This window comes from Coffea arabica, chromosome 1e (genome assembly GCF_036785885.1).
Source record: "Coffea arabica cultivar ET-39 chromosome 1e, Coffea Arabica ET-39 HiFi, whole genome shotgun sequence".
Lineage (NCBI taxonomy): Eukaryota > Viridiplantae > Streptophyta > Magnoliopsida > Gentianales > Rubiaceae > Coffea > Coffea arabica.
The window spans coordinates 51,333,382-51,361,279 of record NC_092311.1 but is presented as its reverse complement, the minus strand read 5'-3'; the positions used below and the strand labels follow the sequence as shown (position 1 = coordinate 51,361,279).

At 36.0% G+C, this 27,898-nt stretch overlaps 3 protein-coding genes across 5 annotated transcripts; all 3 read right to left on the bottom strand.

Moving 5' to 3' along the window:
- Nucleotides 1-1,752: 1,752 nt before the first annotated feature.
- Nucleotides 1,753-8,992, bottom strand: LOC113713417 (serine/threonine-protein kinase MHK). Of its 2 annotated transcripts, XM_027237145.2 has the most exons (18): nt 8,766-8,991; nt 7,513-7,874; nt 7,348-7,426; nt 7,174-7,242; nt 6,966-7,055; nt 6,201-6,339; nt 5,987-6,089; nt 5,848-5,900; nt 4,850-4,916; nt 4,454-4,562; nt 4,258-4,323; nt 4,070-4,138; nt 3,931-3,991; nt 3,744-3,848; nt 3,287-3,318; nt 3,150-3,195; nt 2,812-2,887; nt 1,753-2,232 (listed from the first exon to the last, which is right to left on the bottom strand). In XM_027237145.2, exons 2-18 carry the CDS (start codon nt 7,518-7,520, stop codon nt 2,103-2,105), a joined length of 1,302 nt encoding a protein of 433 aa, XP_027092946.2. In that variant the 5' UTR covers nt 7,521-7,874; nt 8,766-8,991; the 3' UTR covers nt 1,753-2,102. The 2 variants fall into 2 exon arrangements, with proteins under 2 accessions (XP_027092946.2, XP_027092952.1); XM_027237151.2 differs by lacking the exon at nt 3,287-3,318 and having other exon boundaries at nt 8,766-8,992.
- A 4,628-nt stretch (nt 8,993-13,620) lies between these two features.
- LOC113713402 (chloroplast envelope quinone oxidoreductase homolog) lies at nt 13,621-16,816 on the bottom strand. 2 transcript variants are annotated; one of them, XM_027237134.2, is made up of 5 exons: nt 16,688-16,816; nt 16,493-16,577; nt 16,121-16,262; nt 15,071-15,162; nt 13,621-14,593 (listed from the first exon to the last, which is right to left on the bottom strand). In XM_027237134.2, exons 2-5 carry the CDS (start codon nt 16,556-16,558, stop codon nt 13,904-13,906), a joined length of 990 nt encoding a protein of 329 aa, XP_027092935.1. In that variant the 5' UTR covers nt 16,559-16,577; nt 16,688-16,816; the 3' UTR covers nt 13,621-13,903. The 2 variants fall into 2 exon arrangements, with proteins under 2 accessions (XP_027092935.1, XP_027092928.1); XM_027237127.2 differs by having other exon boundaries at nt 16,493-16,792.
- A 2,923-nt stretch (nt 16,817-19,739) lies between these two features.
- Nucleotides 19,740-23,506, bottom strand: LOC113713392 (UV-B-induced protein At3g17800, chloroplastic). Its single transcript, XM_027237116.2, has 2 exons — nt 23,003-23,506; nt 19,740-20,764 (listed from the first exon to the last, which is right to left on the bottom strand). The coding sequence occupies exons 1-2, from the start codon at nt 23,401-23,403 to the stop codon at nt 19,963-19,965; spliced, it is 1,203 nt and encodes a 400-aa protein (XP_027092917.2). The 5' UTR covers nt 23,404-23,506; the 3' UTR covers nt 19,740-19,962.
- Between the last annotated feature and the right edge of the window lie 4,392 nt (nt 23,507-27,898).

Here is a 27,898-nt window from a genome sequence, read left to right as displayed (position 1 = left end):
TTTCTCTTTTTTTTCTCTAAATCAGAACCTGTACTATTATGAATTCATAGAGGAAAAATGATTGAGCGATAGCTTGGCAACTAGTTAAAAATGAGTAAATGCCTTTGTCGACAAAACCGACTAAACTAGCAATACCTTTGTTGGCGGTGTTTGCTCAACTTGTCGGTGGTAAGACCCCTCTTAAAGGAAATGCCATTGAAAATTCACCATTTTCACTTTCGTTGATGTAAAGGTCTCGCATATCAGTTTCAAGCTTTGATACGCCATTAAACAAAAAGTTACTTCCCTTTTGACTTGTGTAGTCGTTAAACGTGTTATTGCTACTTAGTCTTTTTTTTTTTACCCATGAAACGATGGGAGTTGCTTTACACTTGTAGAACAACGGTTCAAAAAAATTATACAGAAGTGTCAATCACACCGAGGATTGTTTCGTTCCTCATTACTATATATGCCTACTAAATAGCTACTCACAACTTTACATATATCATTACTTTCTATATCTAAACAAAATGAACATTTTTGAAACAAAGAGCTTAAGTTGTTAATGTCATCGATCAAAGTTATTAATATGACGTCCTTAATTCTCTTGGGCATCAACGAAATCAGAAGCTGCTTGTGAGGGATATGGGCCTTAAGTTCTACCCATTGCTTTCCTCTGGCCTTTATCAAAGCTAGTCATACTGTTTCAGCTAAATCCAAGGCTGGTATGCTTGTTCCTCTGTCCCTCATTGTCCAAGCTGTCTGAACTTGTTCCATGTGATTCCTTCCTTGCAATAATGCCGCTTCCCAACCACTTGGTATCTTTATCTTCATAGATAGCTAGCTTCAAGTTCATTACATATGCCTCATCTTGTGCCTGATCAACTTCTTTAGTGACTCTGGATGTTTCAACAGTGCTCATTTGTTCACGTCTTTCCTTTGCCAAAACTTACTCTTGCCAGTCTTTTTGTACTCTCTGGACAATCTTCAGAGGATGTTTGAGCTTTGAATTGAATTGTCATTCATTCCTGACTTTCCAAATTTGCCACAGGATGTTCGTTATTAGCTCAATATGGCTCTGACCTCCAAGTCTCTTTTCTGCTTCCATGACTGTATTCCACCAGCAAAAAAAAAGTTACCAGAATGTTCTGAAGCCCCACCTTATTGAACTGGTGACATTTTCCAAACATTTTTAGCTCTCTTACAGTTTGGAAGCATATGCTCTATTGTTTCCACTTGTTCCCCACATCCCTTGCAAATTGGATCACCTCTTCCTGTCCTGTTGTAAACCTGATTGTTCACTGGCAAAATTCCATTAATGCACTTTCACCAAAAACGTTTCAGTTTTCTTTTATACCTAACTTCCATAACTTCTTCCAGATCTTGAAGTAATTGCTTTCCACACTCGTTTCCTCAGGAAGTTCTCCTATACCTCCCCTCTTCAACCTCCAAAAGTTTTTGGCGTGTCTCGCTATGTATCCAGAAGTTGTTATCCTTTCTCCCTGACAAACTAATGGGAATCTGCAGAATTTTCTCCGCATCTTGTGTGTTAATGCTACTCGGTCAAGCAGCAGAAAAGATGAATTCAAATGATTTTGTACACCCTTAAGCATGATGGTAACTTTTTTTTTTTTTCCTTTAAAATCCGGGAACTAAAAATGTTGGCAAAATTTTGAGAAGAGTGGCATGCGAAACTGAACATTAAGAAAATTCAAGATGCAACTTTCTTTGGTGGCCGACGAGGCAGATTTGGGGTCATTTTAGTCATCAGAAGACAAGAAACACATTCGTATAAGCTTACAAGGTACAAACAAAGCGACTAATAATTACTTTTCTTTGAGTCTGACAACTTTGCTATCCTCTCTCGTTCCCCTCTTTTTACCCCACTCGAGGAATTCTTCGACATAGTTATCTACATGACTATCCTCCTCCGGAGAAAAGAATACTTTTCAGATCAGCGTCTTCAATACAAGGATTGGATTTTGAGAAGCAATCTTCCCATTAACTAATACACCCAGTTTAGTTGCTATAGGACAGATCTTATATGAACACTTAACTGTGCTAATTACAGCTATTCTCTACAATCTCTCTCTTATTTGATCACCAACAGCCAATTCCATCACTCAAAGACAGCGTCCGTGCTGGAAGGGAGAGGACAGAGCAAGCAACGGATGGTCTAGGATGTTAGACTGCAAGGAGGCAATGGCAAATCCAGCTGACTGTGGAACTCCATTCGGTGAACTTGAAATTGTGCTGTCACAGGGGAAACACGTAAAGAACAGATTATAAGTCCATTAAACATTCGCCAGGTTAAAAACTTTGGAAGCGCAAATGAGTGATTATAAATGTGCACTCTAGCCAGGTGCCACATGTAATACCTTAGTTCAGTTGTAAACTCCCAATAATTTCATTTCCTAGAACCAAATTTGATGATTTAACATTAAATCCTTTCTGACATTCGTATCATGGATCAAGAACAAAGACATAACTTCCATACTTGTGGACATTGAGTTTGTGAATGCATATCCAGTCATTTACATTCAAGGCACATTTGCTATGCGTGCTTGAATTGATTTCTCGTGCATTTACTAACTTGTAAGTTTCTTATGGCCCCTCAGACCAGTGATTCCAGAACAGAAATGTGCAACAATTGCACAGAAAAACAACCAACTAGAGAAGGCACCGCTACATACAAAGAAGGTGAATGAAATCCACAAGAAAACACAATTCCAACCACATGCCTCTCGCAGAAATATCAATAACAAACAAAATAGTTTGGACAGTTAAAACCACTGGGATAGCTTATAAGCTGTACTGTAGATGTTAAGCTACCTGAATGATAATGATAAGGAAGACTCCACAGGATCAGAGATTCCATGATCATCCGGAGGAAGCAGTGACCAAAAAACTGGAAAGCAAGAAAAGGCAATATTACAACATATCCCAAAAAAGAAGAAACTACATGCAATCTTACCTAGACAATCAAATTTGAACCTGCAGCTCAAGTATACCATTTTTATTTTTTATTTGAAAAAGAATTTTAAAAAAAAAATGTCTATGAAGGTGCAAACTAAATCAGTATACTTCTCTGCATATTTTACTAGAAAAGAATTCATCCTAGAACTAGCAAGCTTCGGCTTGTGCACCAAAATTACAAAAGTGAAAATTACCTGATTGTTGTGAGTCCCCTTGAAAACCAGAACAGAACAACATATCCTGCAGGTCAACAAAAGCTTTACAATCAGAACGCACTCCACTAGAGTATGTTTTGCAACTGCATACATGGACTGAAATATACTATTCTCACCTCTTTCTTACGTTGATTTTTATGGACCATTTCTGCAGGAAATGTATCCATATACATAGTGAATAAAATATAGTATGTTAAAAACACAGGAAGCAAACTGGAAAGAAAACATAAGAGCAGTCATAAAGAATATACTCAGTTAATTGTACAACTTTTGAAACATTAAAATAACAAAAGTAGAAAACTGGAAAGGATCCTGGAGAATTGCAAAACTAGCACTGTACAAAAAATGAAATCCTTGGTTGGTCACTAAAATGAAGTTCCAACAACATCCCTCATTGTCACTCTTACAGTAAAGTGGATAATGTCATAAAACTCCACTCATTCAGGCAAGAATTATATCATTTGGTTAGCTAGTGAATCTTAACATTCTAAAAACTATGTGGCCATGATGTAAAAGTAATAAGTTAAATAAATAAAATAACATAATCTCATACAAAAGTCATGATTTTATTACCAATGTTAGAAGTAGTGGGATTAAGTGCCAAACTTAATCCAAGAAAACAATCATCCCTTTTAGAGCCAAAGTCCCAGAGGTTCAACTCAAGATTTGGTGTTGATCCTGAAGAAAATTGCAATTAGTTCAGAAGAAATATCATGACAAATACTCGCTCAAGTAATAAATTAGCAGCCTATAAACTTACCAAAGTTGCTGAGGGTTAGTTGGAGTGGGTCTGGAGGTGGACGAGGAATCCAGGAACCAACCTATCCAGAAGTCCAGGTACGTCATTACTGAAAAATAATAGCAACAACTACTGAACAACTGGAAAGCATATGTCTTACATGGAAAAATGGGTGTTGTAAACACTGATCTGCACTGGGCCTCTTTGCTGGGTCCCATGAAAAAAGTTGCTGTGCAGGGAATAAAAGATTTGAATATTAGAAGACGCATACTTATTTTGTTAGACTACAACTCAAGCCAACGCAGATCAAAGACCCTGTTACTCAGGACTTGTGATCAGAATAGCTACCTTGATTAAATCAATAGCTTCCATGCTTGCATTGGGGACAATGTCAGAAAGATTAGCTGGCATAATCTATTAAAAGAAAAAAAAAAGCAAAAAACTAGAGATGAATATGCATCCATAAATACTTAAGGAGAAGGGGAAGTAGGGAGCAACTAGTACAAGCAGCACGAAACTAGTGAGAAATTAAAATTGAACTAACTTCAAAATAACTAATGTCAACCAAACGAGAAATGTTTCTTGCTTCTGGAAAAATGCTCCAATCAGGTCTACCAAGAACACAGCATATCTTGTACAGCTGATCCAATTCACTGGCAACCAAAAAACATAAAAATTAATATTAAAATTAAAAGAAAATTAAAAAGAGGCATTTCAGATTTTTGCTTCCATAAAACAATTCCAAGCATTGAACAATCTCAAATTAGATGTATTTGATTTTCCTTTCAGGTTCAAAAGTATGCTTCAGCTTAAGTATGATTTTGAAAAGTTTCCTCCACCTATAGTGCAATACAAAATCCCCAACCCTAGCTTACAAAGCAAACGCGTGGAAAGACTTTTTTATTCACTTGTTGAATATCAGAAGTAGGTTATAAATCACCTTTCACCGGGGAAGATTGGGCAGAAAGTAAAAAGTTCAGCAAGTATTGCTCCAACTGCCCACATATCTGCGATAATTAAAGGCAATTTGTCAGATGATATCTAAAATGGCAAGGAAATCACAGGAAGTAAACCAGATACCATAACTTAATATATCCCAGCAAAGAAGAAACTACATCCTCAACCACGTAATTGTGGGCCATGGTACATCAATCAGTTCACTGACAGTTGTGTTGCTTTGTCGATCCATACACAGCAAGCAATTACAGAAAACATACCGTGTAGATGCGTGGCCAACAAAACAGGCCATCAAATTGATAAAATAAAACAGTTTAAAATATGTGGACAAAAGATTGGAACACAGAATAACCAATCATAGAAAGAGTTAACATCTTTTTTTTAGATCGTTTGGTAAACCAAAAAAAATACATCACACCAAATTGTAGTGGGAAATTGTGGGAAAATATGAAATAGAAGAACCAAAAAGAATATAAATACTACAGAATGTCAAGAACAAGGTAACTACTTAGTTAGATTCTCCCTACCAACTGTTTGTGTATAATGTTCATCAAGAGTCAGATGCAAGTTCTTTATTCCATGTTTGGGACAGGAATCATAAAGAAAAAGAGTAAAAAATAAGGACAAGTTTACGTAGGCCAAAATCAGAATTAAAGCTCAATGGGCAGATAGCTCAAGCTTTCATCTGTACTTCCTAAGAATGATGAGATAATGTTTGTTTCACATTCCTTAACAAATTTACTGGAGGTATTATTCATATGTAAAACCTGTATCTTGTGAGGATCCTTCATTACATTCAGGAACCCTCAACAAAAATGTTATGAAATGTCCCTGGTGCCCTCAAAAAAGTCTAACAAGCAGCATGGGAATCATTACCAACACTGCCCAAAAAAAAAGGAAAAAAAGCCCTTTGCTCATGTACATAAATTACATAATTGTCACACTTAATGCAATCATCTATTTTATGTCATTGTTGCTCACCAATGGCAGGAGTGTAGGATGAGGATTGCAACAAAACCTCTGGTGCACGGTACCTTGGAAAACCACGTCGTTTCTCATAAGCCATGATAAATAAGACCTCATGATGGAGAATGTTCTAGTTATAGCAAAAATGACCCACCAGCGAGTAGAGACATATTCTGTAAACGGAGGCAGTGATGACACTTCCCTAGCAAGTCCAAAGTCAGCGATTTTGATGATATCTCTTGTCACCAGCAAATTTTCTGGAGGAAGAAAGGTTATTGGATAATTTGAGTCAGCAGTAAAGCCATGCCATAAATCAAAATGCTGGGAAAGGAAATGTCACCAAAATACAGATAAAAGAAGATGAATACCAGGTTTTAAATCACGATGAAAATATCCATTTCTATGCATGTAACTAAGTCCTTGAAGCACCTGAGACATCAAACCTCGAATCTCTTCCTCAGAAAAAAGCCTTTGTTTTTCTCTCATTATTTGATATAAATTATGTTCCTGAACAGATTATACAGATCAAGTTGCCGTCAACAATTTTGCTTTCACAGTGTGAACATATGTTGTCTTCCAAATAACTCAAACAAACGTGCAACAAAACCAATATGGAGAGAGAGAAGCATGTCCAATACGTGAATTTATTGAGATTCCCAGTAATGTGGAACAATAACTTTAAAAAATCTGTTCTTCGCAATGCCAGATTCGAAGGAATCTTAAATTTTCTGAACTTATTTTTAAAAGTTTGCTTAGATGGAAAATTCAATACATATGCAAAATGTCGCAGTCTTACTACAGCAGGCCCAAATTTGGAAAGTCATGTGGAGAACCAATTAACTTGATACAAGGAAATGCATAAAAAACACCAAGGCAAAGATAGATAGCATAGGTTTTTTATATACAGTAAATAACTTTCTCAGAAAATCATATGTAACAACTTTAGTATCCTCAAAGAAAAGACTGAGTCATGACTCATAATGAGGCCAGAACATAGTTAGCCTTCTAAACAAGCACTATACACTTGGGGAATTTTTTTTCTGATAGAATCACAATCTCATATGTGACCCTAAGTATTCAATAGGAAAAGGTAAGAACAATCACTGAATCACATAAGAGTTTTCCCTTCATACCATGTATTCAAAAATAAAAAACAGCTCATTATTTTCGCGTACAATTTCCCTCAACTTTATAATATTGGGATGATTCAACTTGCGGAGTGACTGCAAAAAAAAAAAAAAAAAAGGTTAACCTTTACCAGTTACTGAACAGGTACGCAAAAATTTTGAAGTTAAACCCCTCTCAGGGCACCAATAACAATCTAAAGAGTGTTTCACATGCCTTAACTTCTCGCAAATTCATGCACTCTTCCCAGTCATAGAACTTCCGTTTCATTTTCTTGACTGCAACCTGGAAAAAGAAAAAGACAACGATTGATCTTACCATCATGCCATCACTAGTACTAGAAGCAGTAAATATCTGTCACATGTGAAAATCAATTTAATGCTTCCTCACAATTTCAGATGTTTCTGTGTTAATGGCCTTATATACACTTCCACAAGTTCCATCTCCAAGCTCTTCCAAACTTTTATATCTGAAATAACATTTGGATGAGAAAATGCCAAAAGAAGCTAAAATAAGACCACGCATGTGCAAAGGAAAATATGAACAAAGTCTCACCTTTCCATTGTAATTTTTACAACAACTTATGTACTAAATTCCGTTCAGTCAACAAACCTCCCAAAAGAGGTGTCTACACTGTCAAAACAGTGTTTCTGAATTGGTTGTAGACATCCATCAGTGTGTATGTGCTGAATATAATACAATATCACATAAAAGGCCCACTTCTCAATGTACGAATGATTAAAAATCAGCCAAAGAATTATCAACATGCTTAAGTGCAGCCTCTACAAGCTGCAATCAGAAGTTAACATCTAAAGAAGCCACTTTTCTCCTTAAGATCCTGGCAATTACTTCAGTGCCGTCAACAGAGTCCAATGATATCACACCATCACATCTTCCTCAATATTAAAAGTTCCCATCTGTCAGAAGTTCAAAAGGAAACCTCTAGATAAATGTCATATAAACACAAACTGACTCAAAAGCACAAGAAAAAGCAAGCTTACCAATATAAACAAAAGGACATGACGGTAATGACAAGGCAATACAAATTTCAGTTTAAGTTTGGCATATCTTGTACTAAAATAGTCAAGGAAAGAGCAAAAATTAAAATAAAGATTAACTTCGAATTTGCCAATAGATACATAAAGATCCTATCTTTCGCCATATTTCCTACTCAAGAGGTGTCTGATATTCTGTAGAATAACCATCAATATTTTTCAATCTTCTGCTTCATAATAATTAAACTCGTTAACATCCACACAGGTATGGAAGTAAAAGCTGACTCTATTCACCGAGAAAATTAATATAACCAATCCAGAAACCAACACAAAGAATCAATTAACCCCAACAATAATCCCATCAAAATTTCAACATTAAAGACACTTTGTTAAAGTAGAATCGGAGACCAATACAGAACAGGATCAACTTTATATGTTGAAAACAGACAATATAGCTAAAATTTTTATTATACGTAACTTGAGAATAGAAAATTCACCAATCCAAACTGTGCCACAGCTGATAATTCAAATTTTGAGTATCGATTCTTTGAATCGATTAGCAGCACAATCGAGAAACTACACTAACAAAGCAAGGAGACGTGCAATTCAGAAACGAAAAGAGTTTCTATGAAAATAACAACAATGTTCAGTCAAATTTTCCCAAAAAAAGAAAGGAAAAAAAAAAACATAATGCAGTTGAATTTAGTTAAGGAATAAAAACAGCAAATATTCGAATTCCAAACCCTAGCTTCTTATGATCATAACAAAACCAAAAGAACAATTATAATAGTCGTCAGCGTGTGGAAAACTCACCTGTGATGCCGAGAGAGATATCAAGGATAAAAGAAAGATCCAGAGAGAAAAAACGGCATTCAGATTAACAATGCAAGAACGACGTAGTTTGGAACAAGAGAGAGATGGAAAGGAAGAAATGGGATAGAGAAAAAATTTCGGAAGCTTGTATTGAAGGCATATAACAGCAAAATCCGCAGAAGAAGCGAAGGAGAAGAAACCAAAGAATGGTAGGACTAGTTGCTTAATTTTAAAAATCAATAGGATTATTTTTCTTTAGGCTTAAGTCCAACGTACCCCCAAAAATGTAGATATTCTAAATAGCCCCTCTTTTTTCAACTGAATCAATTCAGTCCTTAAACTTGTCACCTTCTCCAATTTGATGCAATTAACCTAGAAATAGCAAATCATGTTGGACTTGGTTGTTGCTTGAGATGGATATGCTGCACTAACAGAAAATATATTCTTTTTTCAAAATTAATAATTTGTTCATAAACGTGTATTTTACATGTTAGAAAATATGTTTCTAATAAAATTGATGATTTTCAAATAAATGTAACCTCGTGTGCATAAATTTTAGCCCACTTCTACAAATAATTGCTTTTATTTAATGTTCATTTGTGCTTTTGTACAAGAACATGGTAAAATGATTTGGGGCTACTTTGATTGTATTGCATTATGATAATTGAAAAAGTTTAGAACGGAGGAGATAGATTTATCCAATTGGACAATAAAAGTAGGGCAAAGCGAGAAAACTGCATCTTGTTGTGAGGGTACTTTGTAATTATCCTGCTTTCTTTAAATTAATACTAGTATTAAAAAGTTTAAACTAATAAATACATGCTCGGTCTTGGTGGTGGGAAATGTCGGTGGTCCCCCGGCGTGAACAATTATATGTTTTCTCATTTCTCATTTTACCAGAATGCCCTTCGTCTGCTCCTTGACCAATAAGCAAATGATTTCGACACTTCCAAAAGCGTTTGAGCCACTCCATTTGTCTTTTTGTTTGGTGAAATGACATATATGCCCATGCATAGATTAGAGTGTACAGTTACCCTTGTCCCTGCTGTGATAATCACGAGGATCCCAACTAACTCTATCTAATCTGATTTTTCAGTTTAAAGTACTTTGTTGCCCCTACAATTTTTTTACACTACTAATTGAGAAAACCAAATAACGACAGATACATTTTAGTTTTTCCAAAGAGAAAACTCGAGTTGCATATCACCTTTTTTTTATTGGAACCAGGTTGAATGGTGTTGGCTTTTTTAATTTTAAATTTGTCTATCCATTTTGAACTTGTTCATTATTGCTTAAGTAGAGCTTCAAGGATTTAAACTATGATAGACTTTTTTTATTTTTATAGTTTTAGAACTCTGAAAAATCATCATGAAAACAATGCAAAATGGTCATTAAATATGAAATGGCATGTAACAATTTTAGCATTGGATTTGTTGAAGGAATTAAATTGCGGATATCATTAGTTGTTTCTCAACATTTGTTAAGTGTCAAAATTATACCTTTTTTAAGCTTTTTACTTCATTATAAACTTTTCCAAATCATTAGCATTTGTACCAATTTATAAAAAGAACAAAGTTGAAGTGATGGTTATATTCATTTGAACAAAAATGTAAAAAATATTTGGATTGTTAGTTTTTGTACAAAAATTTTTAGACTATTCTTTTGACACATTTTTCAAATTACTTTTTTCGTCTCATATATAAAACATTGTTACAGTATATTTCTACAAAAACTTTAAAAGGTTATAATTCAAATAAGGAAAAATTGCAGAAACCTCCATTGAAATTTCTAATAGTAACACTCACATCCCCTCTAGTTTAAGAAATTGCATTAACCACCCCTGAACTTAAGGAATCTGTTGTAGATTCGGTCCAAACTGGAAAGGGTCCCATTAAAAATTTGTTTTAAGGAGTAAGATGAGAAATTTGTGTCAGATTTGCCCTTCATCTTGTTTGCCTAGTAGTATTAGCAAAACAAATGACAAAAGCTATTAAGAATCAATAAACTTCAGGTGGTACAAGTGCAAACCATTTCTAATGCACCTGCAACAACTTATGCATCAGGTGAATGCAACGGCTAGTTAAAATGGCTAAATGAGGTCTGAACTTGCACCATGTAGACTTATTTATAGCCTTACAATACACAAATACCTAATCCAAGATAAAAGCAATGCAAGTTTTCAAATTGAACTTGACACAATTTTCTCAACTCTAACAATACTCAATTAACATGCTACATAGGTTAGATATGCCTTAGCAGGCTTACAAAATCCAAACAGACACTAGAAAGTAGAAAATAATTTAAAATACAAAAATCGTTTAAAATTAAAACAATGAAGTCTGATATGAATCCGTTGGACGGATTCTGCATTTTCTCTACCAGTTTCATCAATCGGTTACAATCCATTCCATGGTTAGCTCGAATTGGTCCACTGTGTTTGTCCAACGGTTTAGGATCAGAATGTTGGTTACTCGGCGGATTTAACTGTGGTCAATAACCAGCCAACGGATTGAACACTTTGTCCTCCCGTTAAGTCTCCCAGTTACACTTCTTCTAAGCCTGGATTTGTCCACATTTTTGAAAGGGTAATACTAAACAATTTGTTTAAATTACTAAACATTTTTGAAAGGGTAATGCTAAACAATTAATTACTCAATTTGTTTAATTAGTAATAATTAGCTTATTTACTTCCTCAATTTATTCACAAGCAACATTCATTCTTTTGTGAAATCCATTCATTAGATAATCACAAATAATTGGGGATAGCTAGGTAAATTCACATGCTCTTTTGATAGCAATAGACTCCAATTAGTTATTAGGGGAGGTCAATGCTATTTTGTAAATCATAGGGGAGGTGAGTGCTACTGAAAGAAACCTCAGAGGAGGTTTTTTGCAATTATCCCTTCAAATAAAGGATATAATTCAAACAAGTATCATGTTTTTTATCTGAACATGTAAATCATTTTGAATACAATATAAATCTAGAAGAATTTTGTGGACATCAAACACAATACTAAAAATAAACAATGTATGTCATGTGATTTTAATCTTTACTTTTTTTTTGACCGATTACAATACTCAACCTCAAGGAATGGTTGATACTCCAAATCGTCTTGCCCCTTAATCGGAGGTAAACCTAATAGCTAGTTTAGGAGGAAGGAAATGAAAAGAAAAGAAAGGTTTTGAAAGGATAATATTTACTTGGCAAATTGTGGACTGGACCCGTCAATTAATTCACTCGAGTTGTTTAGGAGACGCAAGTCGAATAAAACTCTGTGGCGTTTTTTGTAATTATGGGGGTCGCTGGTGCCCTGTTGTTAGTCTAGACTCGGAGCCGCGCGGAGCGCGCGTGACGTAGGATTGGAATCCCAAGCGGCATCTCGTGGAAAGCAGAGAAATGCTCTACTCTGCACCATACAAAGCCGGATAAAACTTTCAAGACCATCTTAAATGCAACTTGGAGATGGATGTACGTAAAAGAATGGTAAAAAAATGGTCGTTTCTTTGAATGTTCTTTGACACGATTGGATTTGGGATGTGAACTGAATTCGGTCTAGATAACCTCAGTATTTCTGTCTTAAATAATACAAATGCTTCTCTCTTTAATGAATATCATTACTTAAAGTAAATTTTATATATACTGATTGTATATACATTATCACGATCGGATATATGTCACATATGTAAACTTTAAGTTTTAAATTTAAATTCGAATTATTTCTGTCATACATCCAATGGTGAAGGTGTATACACTTTCAATATATAGAAGATTAATCCTTACTTATATTAGTACATTAATAAGATGAATTTTTAGTATTTTTACGTTACTTAAAATTTTAAGGATCTGTCTAATTAGCATCGATTAGAAAATTATTAAAGACATAGTTCGTATGTTATTCTTCTGAAGATGTAAAGTTAAATAGAAATTTTTTTATAAATACAAATAAAATTATTTAGATTTCTTAATAAGTGCCTATAAGGCACCCAGTAGAAAAAATACAAATTTTGATATGACCGAAGTCAAACTATCAACAGAGCATGCACTAAAAAAATAGCATTAATTTCTTCCACTAAATACTATCCATATAAATCTCAAGAATGGTTTGCTGCTTTTATTTCTGTAGATACTAAGAGGGGGAAAAAAAGGTTAACTAATACCAAAATTCGACACTTGAATTGAATTTAAATCTGAACTTTAGCACCTAGATAGATTCTAGAATTCCAGTCTGATTAGTTTGTCATATCCGTATGTCCGTTATCCAAAAGATGGCTTTCGATTATCACTAATTTACCCCTTACAAAAAGAATTCAATTCCTGATTCAAGCCCGATAGTGGTTTCAGAATCTGAAACGTGGAGACCAGTATGGGCAAGATGATCCTATTTCCATCACATCCCATTAATAATTAATTCCTTTCCGGTGACATTAGCAAGGTTAACAGCTTAAAATATTCTGCCATCCTTTTGAAAAAGCACCCTGTAATCTTTACTTGAACCATATTCTGCCCTCCTGTGACTATAAAGGTGCCCCCTGTAACCTTACCTTAAACAGCTTCACCAAAGTTAAGCTATTTCGTTAATGAAATTGATGCTGTAGGTATATACTTTTTCCCAATAATCTCCACCCAGATTCCCTGCCGCGCCGCTGCAGCCACCATAAAATGTGGGAGCACTATGGATTTATCTCATTAAGCACCTGAACGGAAGTGCTGCAGGCAATGCTACAGACTACGTTGCTTAGCAGCAACCTAGGCGCCATGAGTAACTGCGTCTGCCATTTCAACATATCGATGGTCATTCTTTCACACAAGCAAAATCGAAATTGGCCCAACAATCAACATGGTAACACTAACTGATTCAAACGAAAAAAGTTAGAAGCTTCACAATTGACACATCATTTACACTACTCTTTTTCAAGCACATAGCACATACACGTACAACTTCTTCACATGCTTTGGGGGAGAGGAGAGATGGGTTGGGTAGTTCAAAGAAGGGAGTGCAAGTGAGAAGTTCCGGGTTCAAGTCCTCCCCTTACACTTAAAGAAAAAAAAAATAGAACTAAACTTGTTCACATGCTTCATGCGCAGACTTCCCCTTCTAATTATATCAACACAGCCAAATGAACTTGATGTTCGTCGTTTAGGGCTCCACTACGATCTTCCCAGTAGCATGCCCGTCCATACTCTTCGCCCAAGCATCTTCAGCCCTGCTCAGAGGATGCTTCGAGTCAATTACTGACTTCAGTTTCCCTTCTTTAACCAAGTTAACAAGAAAATCCAGGTTCTCGCTTTTGGGTACCGCCAATAAAGGCACCAATTGCTTCTTAGCTAGGGTCAATTTCTTTACAGCGAAGGTCCAGAGGGCGCTTGGGCCTGGAGTGAGATCAATAACTTTCCCCCTGGCACTCAGATTTGGCTCAAAAGTCGACCAGGGGATGCCTGATGCACAATGAATCACCGCATCATACATTTTTCCAGATGGACTCTTAAGAGCGGCTCCCTCTGGAGTCTTGTAATCAATAACCTCATCTGCCCCCAAGCTCTTCACAAAGTCGATGTTCCGAGCTCCACAGGTGGCTGTGACATGTGTGTTTCCGAGTTTTGCCAGTTGAACGGCATAATGACCAACCCCACCAGAGGCAGCCGTAACAAGAATGTTCTTTTGCGGCCCACTACCATCAAGATTAACCCCAGCTGGTTGGGTAAGGGCCTGATGGGCTGTAAGAGCAGCAACAGGAAGGGATGCACCTTCGGCGGCAGATACTTCAGGTGACCTTTGAACAGTCAAGCTCTCCTTGGCAACAGCAAACTCAGCCAATCCACCACCATACTGCCATTCAAACCAGTTCGACAAGACTTGTCAAGAAACCAACATAATCTGATTTAAACTGATCAATTAGGTTCAAAAAGATGCAGTGGTAAGTACATAGACCCAAACAAATTACTGCAAAATGGACAGGCAAAAAGAAAAAGGAAAGCACAAGCATATATGAATTAGAAATCAAAGCACAGCTGTGTGACCAACTTTCAAACTTTTTTGGTTCAAAAAGTACTAATCTTGAGGGGACATATAAACATTTGTTCATATGTGAGGGATAGAAAACTTTTACACTTCAAAAGCATCTGAGAAGCGTTTAAAGGAAGGTTCCTTGGAGATGTGAGAAATTCATTTGTAGCGCTCTTAATCAGCTGTCAATTTTCCACCAAAATGATAATATCCATATAAGCAATTTCAATCAAATAAACCAACGCAAGAGGCAGAACAAAAACATTTTGAAGAAAGTAAAAGAACAATAGTTATACTCACCAAAGGATTAAGATATGCCACAACTTTGTCACCAGCTTTCAAATTCTTTACTTCAGGTCCAACTTCCACAACCTCTCCTGCAACATCAGTTGCTATTCCACCCAACCATAAGTCAGATGAGGAAAACCGTTGCTAAAACAATCTAAGCAACTGAAAGAAGCTCTTAAGATGATATGATGTGCTGATTCGACAAAAATCATAAAAAAGGAACAACCTTTTTTTTTTTTGACAAGGAGAAAAAAAAGTAACGACTTTACTCCTGAAAACAACAAGCTGATTGCAATGCACATTTTAAGTAACTAAAGAGCTGGTCAGATTTTATGCTTAGCTACCCCTTATAAGCTTCTTCTTTTCTTTTTGAGGATGAAGGGAACGGGCCAGAAAACTTATCAGGGGATGGGCAAGTTTAACTACATGAGTACATGACCAACTCTGCAGAGCTCTTCCCCTAAGATTCCAATTTCCAGATGTTTAAAACTATCAAAAGTATACCAAGTATTATGGACATGAAATCTAATCAGGCCCACATAGCCTCCATAGACAGTTACGAAAATGCACATCGCAAACATTCAATTTATCTCCATTAAAAAGATAGAACTTTCCATGACCTCGCCTTTAACTTTCAGAATATAAACCCAAAGAATCAGCATATACGCGACAACAATAGCATGAATGTTCGAGATCACTTTTTGGCCAATAAGGTGGCTGTTAGAATCAGTTAAAAAGCAAGTAAAGATGCTAATTTGCATACAGAAAGTACGTATGACAGAATGTCTCTCGGAAAAGCGAAGGATAAGAAAAGCTCAACATATCAACACCTGAAAGAATTGGGTAATTTCATCCTAGCATTGAAGGTAACCAGAGAGTCAATCATTTTGGCAAAGAAAACCCAGGCTTTAATAACAGAAAAACTCTCAAGGCATTGAGAAGTTTGACAACAAGAGATCTACATACATCAGACCTGGTTCATGAAAGGAAGGGAAAGAGCGATGGGAAAGTGAAGAACTGGGGAAATTTTGAGAGAAGCGGGAACGGGGTAGATAAACTTACCAGGAACATAAGGAAACTTGCGGGGCATGATAGGTCGGAGCACGCCTTTCTGTATTTTCCAATCAACTGGATTTAAACTTGTTGCTTCCAATTTGAGGAGGACCTCACCTTTGGTCGGGGTGGGGACAGGAAGTTCAACATGCTACAAGAAGCAAAAAAAATTGTAAAATTTAATTAAGAATCCCAAGTCTTGCAATTAAATAAAACCAAATGAAAACGCTACTGCTATAGGGTGAAAATCATGGACGAATGTCGCCTAATTGTTTATACTAACTTCCATGGGAATGGATGACAGTAAATTCTAGTAATAGTAATTCAATAAATCCACCCAAAAAATCAGGAGCCCTCCTAGGAAGACAATGGAAATGATACCTTCAAAGCGGCAGCTCCACCGCCGTAGCCAACGAACTGAACCGCTTGCATAACTTTCCCAGCCATATTATCCCAAATCCTAACTCTGCAAAATTCAGTGTTTAGATTTACGGAGAGTATCGCGGGAGAGGGAGGGATAGAAAGAAAGGGAGAAAATGGGAAAGGACGAGTATTGGTAGAGGTAGGGGAATCAACCAAAAAACTGCAGCTGGGTGGGGATTGCTCAAAACCGTTGTCTTCCTGGCGACGATGACGGATATACCTTTGGATGTGGATGTGGAAGGGCCCCGCTTGCAATTTTAGATGCCTTGGAGGCCAATCCGCAGGCTTTTCCGCAGATCCGCATAGTCGTAGTCGTAGTCGTAGCGACTCGTGTTCCCACGCAACGCAACGGATCTTCTGTCCCACACCCTGTGTTATTATCTATTTTATTTTTTATTATATTACTTTTTCTCCTTTATAAATATCATGTTTTAATTCTTTTTTATTTCCTTAAGATCCAATAACTATTAATTGAGTAATATACAAAATTTAACAAACTCAAAAAAATCAAAATGCATAAAAAATAAGATTTTTTATGAATTTTCTGCTGTATTTTTTAATTTTCTATTATATATTACTTTTTTGAAATTGTTGTATTTATTTTTTACTTAATTAATAGTTATTGAATCTTAAGAAAACAAAAGAGAATTAAAACATGATGTTTATGTAGGAGAAAAAGTAATATAATAAAAAGTGAGACAGAGAATGACACAGAGTATGGGACAGAAGATTCGTTGCGATTTTGCCCTCATATTTCTGGCCTCCCAAGTGTTTTAGTCTACATGAGAAATACCAATTAAAATACTTCATCAACGAGGCTTGTTTATACAAAATTCATTTTTGTTTTGTCAAAAATATTTGGTAGTAGTAATTAGCAAATCAGTAATAGTAGTGTAATACACTCCGCTACTGCAGGTGATGACTACCTGAGAATTGAGATGGCCGGACCTTATTTGATAACCCAATTCAACATTTAAATTTTATAAATTTAGAACTTAATATATTCAGACCGTTAGATAATAAAAAATTGAACATCTGAATAAATTAAGTGATACTGAATTTTTTAGGTAAAACGTATTTCCAAAATTAAGTGATAAGGTATTCACTTATCACTGAATGTGATATGCACTCAAATGTATTAAATTTAATACTAATAATTCAATAATTTAATAGATTCACACTTCAAATTTCAGATTTTAGACTTCAATTTTATGACACGCATCTTTAGGTCCCGTTTGGATTGCATTTTCCGTCATTTTTCATGGAAAAATTACTGTAGCGATTTGATGTATGTGAGGAAAAAAGGTAATGGGGAAATGTGTTCACGGAAAATGACGAAATTTTTCTACGGAAAATAGCAATCCAAGCAAAGCCTTAGTTTTTTTGCTTTTCAGCCAGACAAAAAGTCAGTTGCAGGTATATTTTGAATGGCTTTGTTCAATGTGGCCTTGTCGACGGTAGTCTAGTAATATAAAGCGTACCGTTCAAAATGCCCATTACATGTGAATTACCAGCCCTCATGATGGGCGGGCCTTCACATTGCTTCCAAAGATTAAAATCACCACAACACCCCCAACAGAAGGAATGAAGGACCCAAGAATTTAAAAAAAAAAAAAAGTTTGAAGAATCGAGCTTGATCACCTCCGAACATTTTTAAGCAACAATTGCGTCAACTAACTTGAGGGTATCTTATAATTTGTACATGTATAGTTTTTTCTGCGGTACAAAGGCCTTGTTTGGATTGCGATTTTTCGTCGGAAAATTACGTTGTTTTCCGTGATCACATTTCCCTATTACCTTTTTCCCTCACATACATCAAATCGCTACAGTAATTTTTCCATGAAAAATCATGGAAAATGCAATCCAAACACAACCAAAATTTGCATGTTCTACAAGAAGGATCTCCAGAGAAGAACCTAGACATGCAGTCAAAGATTTTCGAGTATATAACCTATAGCATCCTTGCAGTTGATCCACTGATCTGTCGCCGCCGTTGCAAGCAGCTCTGTGAAACCTTCAAAGACTTCAGGAAAATCTTTGATCAAACTGTCAAACGAAGCCCTCGTATTCTCCATTAATCCTCCTATAGCAGAGCCAGTTGCAGCTGCAGAACCCGAAACCCCATCTTTGACAAGATCAAAGAGGGAAGAGATGAGGGTAGTCGTTGCTTCTATTCCAAGCTCCACCAGGTACTCCAAACACACCCTGATGACATTCCCCAGCTGCTCCAATGCTCCTTGTATTGCCTGCCCCGGAAGTTTGAAGGCTTGGATTGTCAACACCAGGAGGTGAGCTGCTGTGGTGAAGATCAACCGCGAAACTACGTTCAACAGCAAGCTTAAGACCAAGAAAACCAGGTTTAATAGGAAAAGCACCATTGTGGTGGATGATGGCCTGGCTTTCTTGGACGAAGTATAACTCAAAAGAGGAAGTAATTAAAGGGGTTGTTATTTGCCGAGCAGTCTCTATTATCTATATATGTTTAGCTGTTCATTTCATGGTGATGTAACTTGTTTAATTAAGGTTCTTTACTTTAGCTGATCCATTGACGTGCAGTATTATAAAGAGTAGTCGTTCCCCACACATTTTAACAATTCAAAGCCCGGAAGAGAAAATATTCCCAATATCCAAGAGTTTACCTGATTCAAGAATCAATCTTTTAAAAAGGAAACACCGCCATATAATCGCTTACTTAGCTTAAGGTGCAGACAAATGTATATACCACTTTCATAACTTTGTCTAGGTGTCAGTCAACGCAAATTTAATTAAGCATGTTATGAAGGTGCAGCCACAGAATGGATGATCCACCAGATTTTGATTGCTTGATGCACTAATTTCTGGTACCGTCCAAGTTTGCAAGCCTTCCATTCCATCCTGACGCTACTGTTGTTTCCCGGAGGATGAAATTGATCAAACCTGAACATCCAAAATATGGTAAACCCCAACCAAACGGACGAACTACACAGATTTCCGATACTAGTATTTCCCTTTTGTTTGATACTTCTCCTCAAATCCTAAATTTGAATATTCAATCTCTGTAAAATTCTCGGGAGCACGCGCTGTGCAATATTACAACTCTAAACAAAATGCAGGCCAAATAAAGTTGACCAAATGAACCGTTAAAGTATTCAACTGTGTAGCATTCACAGACTCGTCGAGCACTTCAGTCATTAGGAGCAGATGAAAATGAGCAATCACATCTACATCAGTTAAAATTGGAAGCCCTTCCCTGCCATTCATCAATATCTTGAAGATCCTCGCATTCCAGCGTCCATACATCTATATAAAAAGAAAACCTTCTATACATTGTTCCTCTCGGCGGAATATAGGAGACGATGCTGTACATTAGCGGTTCACATAAAACTCAAATAAATATATACACAGAAAGGAAGGCATGACGCCATATATATTTATGTAACCCAGTGGAGTCAGTTGTCCTCCAGCTCACATATGGTGCTGATGTATTCTTCTGCGTCCCAAAGGTATGAACCAAAAGCTATGGCCTCCAAAACATATCTCATGAGACTTGCAAATGATGTAGAAATTACCTCATTAGTTTCTAACAGACCAGTCTTTTCATCTCCAAACAGTGCAAAACTCTGTCTCTCAATTAGGTTTGCAGCCTCCTTTGATTTTGGCTTCGCACACATTTGCAAACTTTCAGGGTCAAAACCCATCACATAACACCTCAGCTTGTCACCTTTGTTTGCCTGATTAGATGACACTTCGCTCACTGATGTAGATCGCGTGCTCAGGACACGGCCAAACATAGCAGCCTTTGACCCTAAAGCCCACATGTCCGCAACTGGAAAGTGGCTTCCCACATTCAGACCAAGATCAAAGTTCATATGTAACAGATTCTTTTCCAGAGTATGCCTCAATGAGGCAGCCTTAAGGAAGTATCCATACAAAACCGAAGCTGTATAGACTTGACAGAGCTGAAGCCGAGAGATCTGAGTGACTGCCCACTTGTCTGTTACACTAGAGTTGGCTCTCCAGCCTACGAAAGTGGTAAGGTGCTCCCGGATCATTTCCAATACCTCAAAGCTGTGGATAGATTCAAGTTCCCAGTCCTTAGAAGGCAGTATCTCAAGTCTGCCGTTGTACATGCATTTGGAAAGTTGAGGAACCAAGTGCACTCTAATTTCATAAAACTTGGAACATATCAACACATACATAGCATCTTCAATTGCTGCTTGACATTCATGCTCTTTCAATTCAGCAATCCTCCTGGAATTCAGCAATGTCCAAAATCAATAGAAGAATAGGAAATACAAGACACCATTAAGGGGCAAGAATTGAATTCACAAACTTTCTTCATATATTCAATAGTCAAATCAAATAACTGAAGTTTTAATTATCAGAATTGATTCGTCTAGCTAACAGAATTTCATTTAGGCATTGCACATGTCTTTTTCTCATATAAGCAGGGTGCTGGACAAACATGCGTATCTGTAACTTGCAAGACAAGCTGTGGTATTGAGAGTCTTTTTAAGGTGATCCATCAGCAAATTACACTCACCTTTACAGGCCCAAGAGCCAAACTTTAAACAAAAAGCCAGGAGGCAGATTCAAGGACACAATATGAGTCAAGCATAAACCTGGCAAGTATATAAGCTTAGAGCACTGGATGGAATTCAAACAATGCAGGGACGATGAGGAACACCAATGCTTGCTCCAAGTCCATGCATTGCCTTGCTGGGAACAGAGGTTTGTGACAAGGCCACATGCTGTCTGATGGCGGATACAAGTACGCCATTTTCCAGGCCATGCTGTACCCTCCCCCGACTATGCCATGTTTGTGCTATCCAACAACTATACTATGCAAGTCAAGAGAAGAAACAGGAATCTAAGATATCTAGTTTACAGTACAACATACATGTAATGCAAGAAGTCACATATTAAATACTGACATCATGGCCATCACCAAAAGCAATGGACCCACCGGCAGCACTGACATCCTAATAAGCTTCTTAACGCAATTATGCAGAGGCAGAGGCCTATGACCAAATAGAGAAAACAGACTCTCGGGCAAATCATATTTGGGGATACAAGACCGTTACTATCCATGATATTGCCTTACAAGTAAAAGCAGATTACTGGAAATACAATAGCTTCATATGACTCGAAACCAAGACATAGAATGGGCATAATCTCTACTACATGCCAAACATACGCATGATTACCTATTTCCACTTTAAGCACTTATTAATCTAGAAATAGCTTAATGCATTTGATTAAGAGGACTCCTAGCTTCATGGTCACATGTGTCATGACATGATAAATTTCCAAATCACAATCCTAAGAGCTTCTTTCCAGTAAAAGTGCATTATAAATATTACAGTAGTAGCTTTGTTTTGTGTTGTCAAGAACAGAGCAAAGAGGCTCACTGCAGCGCAAAGAGTACGGAAAGAAACATGGCATTCAAGAATAAGTAAAACCTAATATAGAAAACCATCTTTGACGGGCTGTAGGCGACCTTAGGATAGTAACTGGCTAGAAAGAAGCCAAATGGAATCATGGAAGATAGTGTCGTGCAGTTACGTGCAACTAAAGATAGGAACAGAAACTACATGGTCACAAAATATTATGAGGCCTAGCAAGCTGAGCCAAATCTTGGTATGCGCAGAAGCCTAAGTTAAGCATGATTTTCAGTCTGAAATAAAAGATAAGGCTATAGCCTGAATCTTACACTTGGTATAATCTAAAACCATACGCAAGCACCGGGGGACATAAGAGTTATAACAAGAACAAGAAGTAACAGGGTCACAGAAGCAACATTGTTCATGACACTGGGCATTGTCACTAACCTCTATTATCCAAATTCTAAACAGCATGAGCAGCAGGTTACAATACAAGCAATGTAGTTCACCCATGTTTGTGTCTCTGCAACTCCACATCATTACGAGCCCCAATTTTAGGTAATTAGGCATTTATTTATGCAGACTTCATCCTTACATACCGAGGATTTACCAGATATTAGCTCTTGTTTTGCCTCAAGTTCCTCGATAGAATAAAGAAAAAAGGTTTACATGATTATCATTCTTTAAAAAGGTGGAATTCTTTTAAACTTTTTTAGGTTCAAGCAAAAATTTTTTACCTTTCTAACAAATCGTCACTGGCTAAGAAGACAGCAAACAGTTATTAAGCGAAGGAACACTAAGCTAGAGCTCCAAACCAAAAACTGACAGAGCAGAACTTGACAAAATTCATCTTATCAGAACAATATGATGTTGAATCAATAATCTGCTTGAGAGAGATGCTAACACCCACTCTCTCTGTCTTTCAATCTATGTCTGACACTCGCGCAGAAGAGACACGTGTATGCCACATCAAATTGACGTATAGGCAGCAAATTTCAGCAATAATTTTACTCCAAATATCTATTCCTTAAAAACTTGAAATAACCCTCAAAAGAGAAAAAAGAAAAAGCTACTCCGCAATGAATTGGAAAGGTGAGAGCAGTACCTATGAAGGCAAGCTTCATGGGAGGCAGAGCTCAAGTTCATTCGGAGCAAGGCCTCATAGCGGTCAACCGCCAACTGCTCCAACTGTTTCTGGACAACTTGAGGAAAATAGTCGGGATCATTCAACAAGACAGTACTGAGTAACCTCCCAGCCGGCGTCGTGGGTTGCACCGGCGTGTACAGACCCCTGTACTCTCCACACTCACTACCAGTACCACTAGCCGCTAACACCAAGAACCCTCTCCGATAAGGACTCCTAGTCCTTCCACCAAAATTGATCCGGCGGGTGATATTTCCGGAAAAGTTGAAGGGCGAAACACGAGAAGGGTTCAACTTGGGAGGCAAAGATGATTGGAGAAGAGATAAGGAGGAGGGATACTTGTGAGCAAGGCAATGGTCCATTCACTGCTGTGTTTCAGTTAAACCCCTTATCAGGCTTTTAGCGGTTTACGCCTTTATGGTGGAGTTTGGGGGCACTGCCATAAGGTACGAAAGTACACATGAAATGGTGATATAATATGGAATGAGATGATAAGAGGATAAGGACTCGGGGACCGAGAACCATCGTGATTGATTTGCGGAAACGGTGGGCTCATTGTAGGGCCTTCCCCACCAATGATCTGTAGAAAATTAATACTTAAATCACCCCTCCTTAGTCCTTCCTTCCAAAGAAAATATGAAACCCAAAATTACAAAAGGTTATATAACATATAATTTCCCCTCTTATGCTCATTCAAACACTCGCGAGTAAAAAAAAAAAAAAAACACTCGCGAGTAAGGTCCGTTTAGCGTTTGTTAAACCGAATGATCAACTCGACAAGGAAAAGATAATTCGAAATCAATCTATTCAAGAATGAAACTAAACTCGAACTCAGGGGAAAAAAAAATCGAACTTGAATATTTTCAATTAGAATCGGTTAAATCTTTTTTTGTTGCTTTCTTTCTTTCTTTTGGCCAATGCTTCATTCGTTGTTTCTCTTCTAATTTCGATTACTTCTTCTTTTTTCCCTCTACTAAGTCTATGGATCCATCATTTTAGGCAGATTCAAGGAAAATGGAAGATATTTTGTTTATCCATGAGTATTCTAGAAACTGTAACTCTGTCATTCTTTTTTTAGAAGAAACAAACAAAAAAGTTCAATCAGAGAGAATCGTCCTCAAATAGGGACCGTTAAAATTTGCAGTATTGTAGCTTGAAATAAACACATTCTAGTCCAAATTAAAGGGTGAAAAAGAAATTTTTATTTGGGGTCATCCATCAAGGTCAATTACGAATTGTCAGTCGTCCAACGAAAGATATTTTAAGGTTGTGCGTCAGTTTAGATATTGCCGGGCGTTTAACTTATTCCAAAACTGCCTTCTTGTAAATGTCTGGTTGATCAGAGGTCTCCATCCCAGTAGAATGACGATGCCAAAATGTGGGGTCTACGTTATCCAATTGCTATGCATTTATCTGTCCACGAAATGATTAAAACTTGAAGCATTAGCTTAGTGCTACCGCTAATGTAATGATGATGATTAATTAACGTAATACACTCCAATAAATTTGTCTGAACCCATGATGGCTCAGCAGAGGCGACTCATTAGGGCGTTCTCTGATCCTTTGAGGATTCAAGGTGAGAGGTTCCCCTAGTGTCGTTCCTTTGCCTCATTGCCTGTACCCATAAACTTTGTCTTGATCGCAACTGTTTCTTCCGTCTATTTTTTATTAGCAATTTTCCAGTCCATTAGGGCTTTCCCAGTCGAAGATCTTCTTCTTATTCTCCAACTCAATATCTACTCATAGTACGTTGTTTGGCCTTCGTTAAAGAAGACGAAAAGGTTAGGCCGTGCATTATGACATAAGCCAAGTTGATGATTGATCGCGTTACACCTTTACCAATTCATCATGTATTATATAAATTCTTTAACAAGGATCCAATTGAAGACTGTCTTGGAAGGCTCAATATGGTACCCATTTTCTAATCCAAACAGGACAAACTTCATCCATATAATAATAATAATAATAAGGGATAATTTGAGAAACCTCCCTTTAGGTTTCTAGTAATTTCAGACAGCTTTCCTCACGTTTAAAAAATTACATATACTTCTCCTAGAACATAGGTTTGAATTTCATCTTGATGATGTAAGATCGAAAAAGTATATGAATGTCCAAAATTGCCCTCATCTAAATTTTCTTAATATGACTAATCATTAAATTTTTTTAAAAGTCAAGAATACACTTGTATACTACCAAAATTATGAGTTTTATTACTTAGCCAATGTCTTGATGTTTCCATCCTTATAATTTTTTACATCCACTCAAAATTTCAAACTCTTATCACTTCTTCTTCTTCTGAACAAATTCTTTGTCTAAAATGCCAAAATTCACTGTCGTAATTCTTCCTTCACAATCTTTACCCCTTTATAGGTTTCTTCCATATATTGTCTATCAAACTATTAATCATAAAACTCACAATTCTTACCTTTTCTCCAATCAAACGGCCAAGTCCTCAGTACCAAATTCTTCTAACCTCTGTTCTCAATATTTGGGTTGGTCATACTAAATCAGCCCATATTTTTCCTTTAAATTGACACAATTTATTGAGAACAAGTTTGATTTCTATTAAGAGGAATTAGGAAAAAATCAACAAAGTACAAGTTTGGGGTAGTAGTTTTAGTACAGTCTATTAAATTATACTTTCTCGTAATACAGTTACTTTTTTGTGCTCAATAATACGAATAATTGGGTTGTTAGCGATGATGATTGCTTCTATCATTGTCAATAGCAGCAGCATGACAATAAGATTGATGAGGTAAAAGCTTTTAATGAATTTTCTATGTGAAAATTTTAGATTTCCACTTTTAATGGATTTTTTGTGTGAAAATTTTAGATTTTCATTCTATTTCAATTTATAGATAGAATTATCAAGATTTTAATAAGTAGGGTGGCAAAATAAAAAAGAGTTACAAGTTTCGGATTAGCATTTAGAAGATCAGAAATTCAAGAGACGCTTTGAGAAGGTGATAGGGATAGTGATGGTAGGATGATGATAAGGAATGAGACATCTACCTCAGTTAACATATTTGAATGATAGAAAGTTACAATTTAATGGTCATAGTTGAAACGGTTTAGCCACAATATATGCCTCGTCAAAAAGAATTTTTTTTATTTTCTTTTTTCTATTATCTTTTCCTTTTTTGATTAATGGCTTGTCTTTTAAAAAATTATAAAGGTTATTATAATCATTGTTTATCATTGAGGTAGGTAAGTTAATATTAAAAATCTCAAGAGAGTTCAGTGTAATCGTCAGAAACCTCAAAGAAGGTTTTTGAAATTATACCTAATAATAATAACCTAAATAATAATAAGAGATAATATCAGAAACCTCCCTTGATGTTTCTTCTAATATCACTTGATACCTCTGAAGTTTTTGAAATATCACTTACCTCCCCTAATAATTATAAAAAGACTATATTAACCCTCACTTGATATATAATTTACATATAAAATAAATGAAGCTCAAAAAAAAAGAAGAAACAAAAGTCACTTTTCTTTCCTTTTTTCATCATTTTTTCTTACTTATTTTTTTGAATGACTATACAATATTTTAGTTGTAAATTATAATAAATTGAATTTTATTTATCTTTTATTTTTTATAATTGTGATAAAGAGAGGTGTGATTTATTTGCTTATTTTGAGTTGATTTTTATAATGATTGGTACAATTTAATGGTTTGGGTAATGATTGAGAAGATGTTAAACAAAAAAATATAAGGTTCATAAGAAATCGGTTTTGAGTATATAGAGTTAAATTGTTGCAAGTGTGTTTCTTTTCAAATATCTTTTTTATTTTTTAAATTTATATTTTTACAGGGTATAGTATTATGATGTGGTAGTACTACAAGAGATTGTTTTTTAAAATGATAGTTTTCTTGATATAAATAAAATATTTTAGGAATATTTTCATTAGAAAGTGAAAGGGTAGTTTAGAATTTTTAAAAATTTTGTTACACAAATAACAAAAGTAAGGGAGGTAAGTGATATTTTTTAAATTTTAGGGGTGTCAGGTGATATTAAGAGAAACCTTAGAGGAGGTTTTTTATATTATCCCTAATAATAATAATAATAATGTTGATGATGATGATGGTGATGATATTATTTGATTTTTTCATGTGGACGGCTTTCTAAAGCAGAAGTTGACTTGTCAAGCAACGATTCACCCTGCCCTACGTTGGACCTTTTTTTTTTTTTTTTTTTCGGTGGGGGCATCTATGCTTATGGGAAAGAAATACTTTTTGCGAATTGCATAAGAATACTCTGTCATTTGTTCTTGTAGTTTTATTTGATGTGAGGGCACAAACCAAGTAACACGGCATCACAAGCAACGATTCACAGTCTCCTACGTTGGACCTTTATTTTTTGTGGGGGAATCTATGCTTATGGATAAGAACACTTTTTGAGAATTGGATAAGAATACTTTAAACGATATGTTTGGATAGTTAATTTTTTTTAAAAAAAAATTTTCGCTTGCATCATAAACACATTTTTTAATATATCATTTTATATTTTTATTTTTATATTTTTCTTGTTCTTCTAATTTTTGTCTTTCTATTGATTTTAATTCAGAGTATTTATGCCAAAGTAAATCTACTTTTGCTTGTCTTAAATTTTTTAGAAATGATGCGGGATGGTGGTGTGCTACTTTAGATAATCTAGCTTCTTCTATTTGTATATGTGCTAAACACTGGTCTGTTGTTTCAATTTCCTCTAAAATTTTGTCAAAATAATAATAGGTATCTGGTTGTCTGAGGCTTTGTAATGCTAATCTGTATGCATTTTCTGGAGTGGATGTAAATTGAAAAGGCGGTTCAAAATTCATATAAAATATCAGGATGATTAACTGGAATTTAAGAAA

What these genes read in the sequence shown, in the direction of transcription:
- LOC113713417 (XM_027237145.2), bottom strand. An exon ending in ACACAGAAACATCTGAAATT is followed by an intron (nt 7,243 to 7,347) that starts GTGAGGAAGCAT and finishes TTCTTTTTCCAG; the next exon opens with GTTGCAGTCAAGAAAATGAA. An exon ending in ATCCTACACTCCTGCCATTG is followed by an intron (nt 4,917 to 5,847) that starts GTGAGCAACAAT and finishes TAATTATCGCAG; the next exon opens with ATATGTGGGCAGTTGGAGCA.
- LOC113713392 (XM_027237116.2), bottom strand. Translation starts at nt 23,403, where the DNA reads ATGGACCATTGCCTTGCTCACAAGTATCCCTCCTCCTTATCTCTTCTC. An exon ending in CATGAAGCTTGCCTTCATAG is followed by an intron (nt 20,765 to 23,002) that starts GTACTGCTCTCA and finishes GCTGAATTCCAG; the next exon opens with GAGGATTGCTGAATTGAAAG.
- LOC113713402 (XM_027237134.2), bottom strand. Translation starts at nt 16,558, where the DNA reads ATGGCTGGGAAAGTTATGCAAGCGGTTCAGTTCGTTGGCTACGGCGGT. An exon ending in GTGGAGCTGCCGCTTTGAAG is followed by an intron (nt 16,263 to 16,492) that starts GTATCATTTCCA and finishes TGCTTCTTGTAG; the next exon opens with CATGTTGAACTTCCTGTCCC. An exon ending in TGGCATATCTTAATCCTTTG is followed by an intron (nt 14,594 to 15,070) that starts GTGAGTATAACT and finishes TTTGAATGGCAG; the next exon opens with TATGGTGGTGGATTGGCTGA.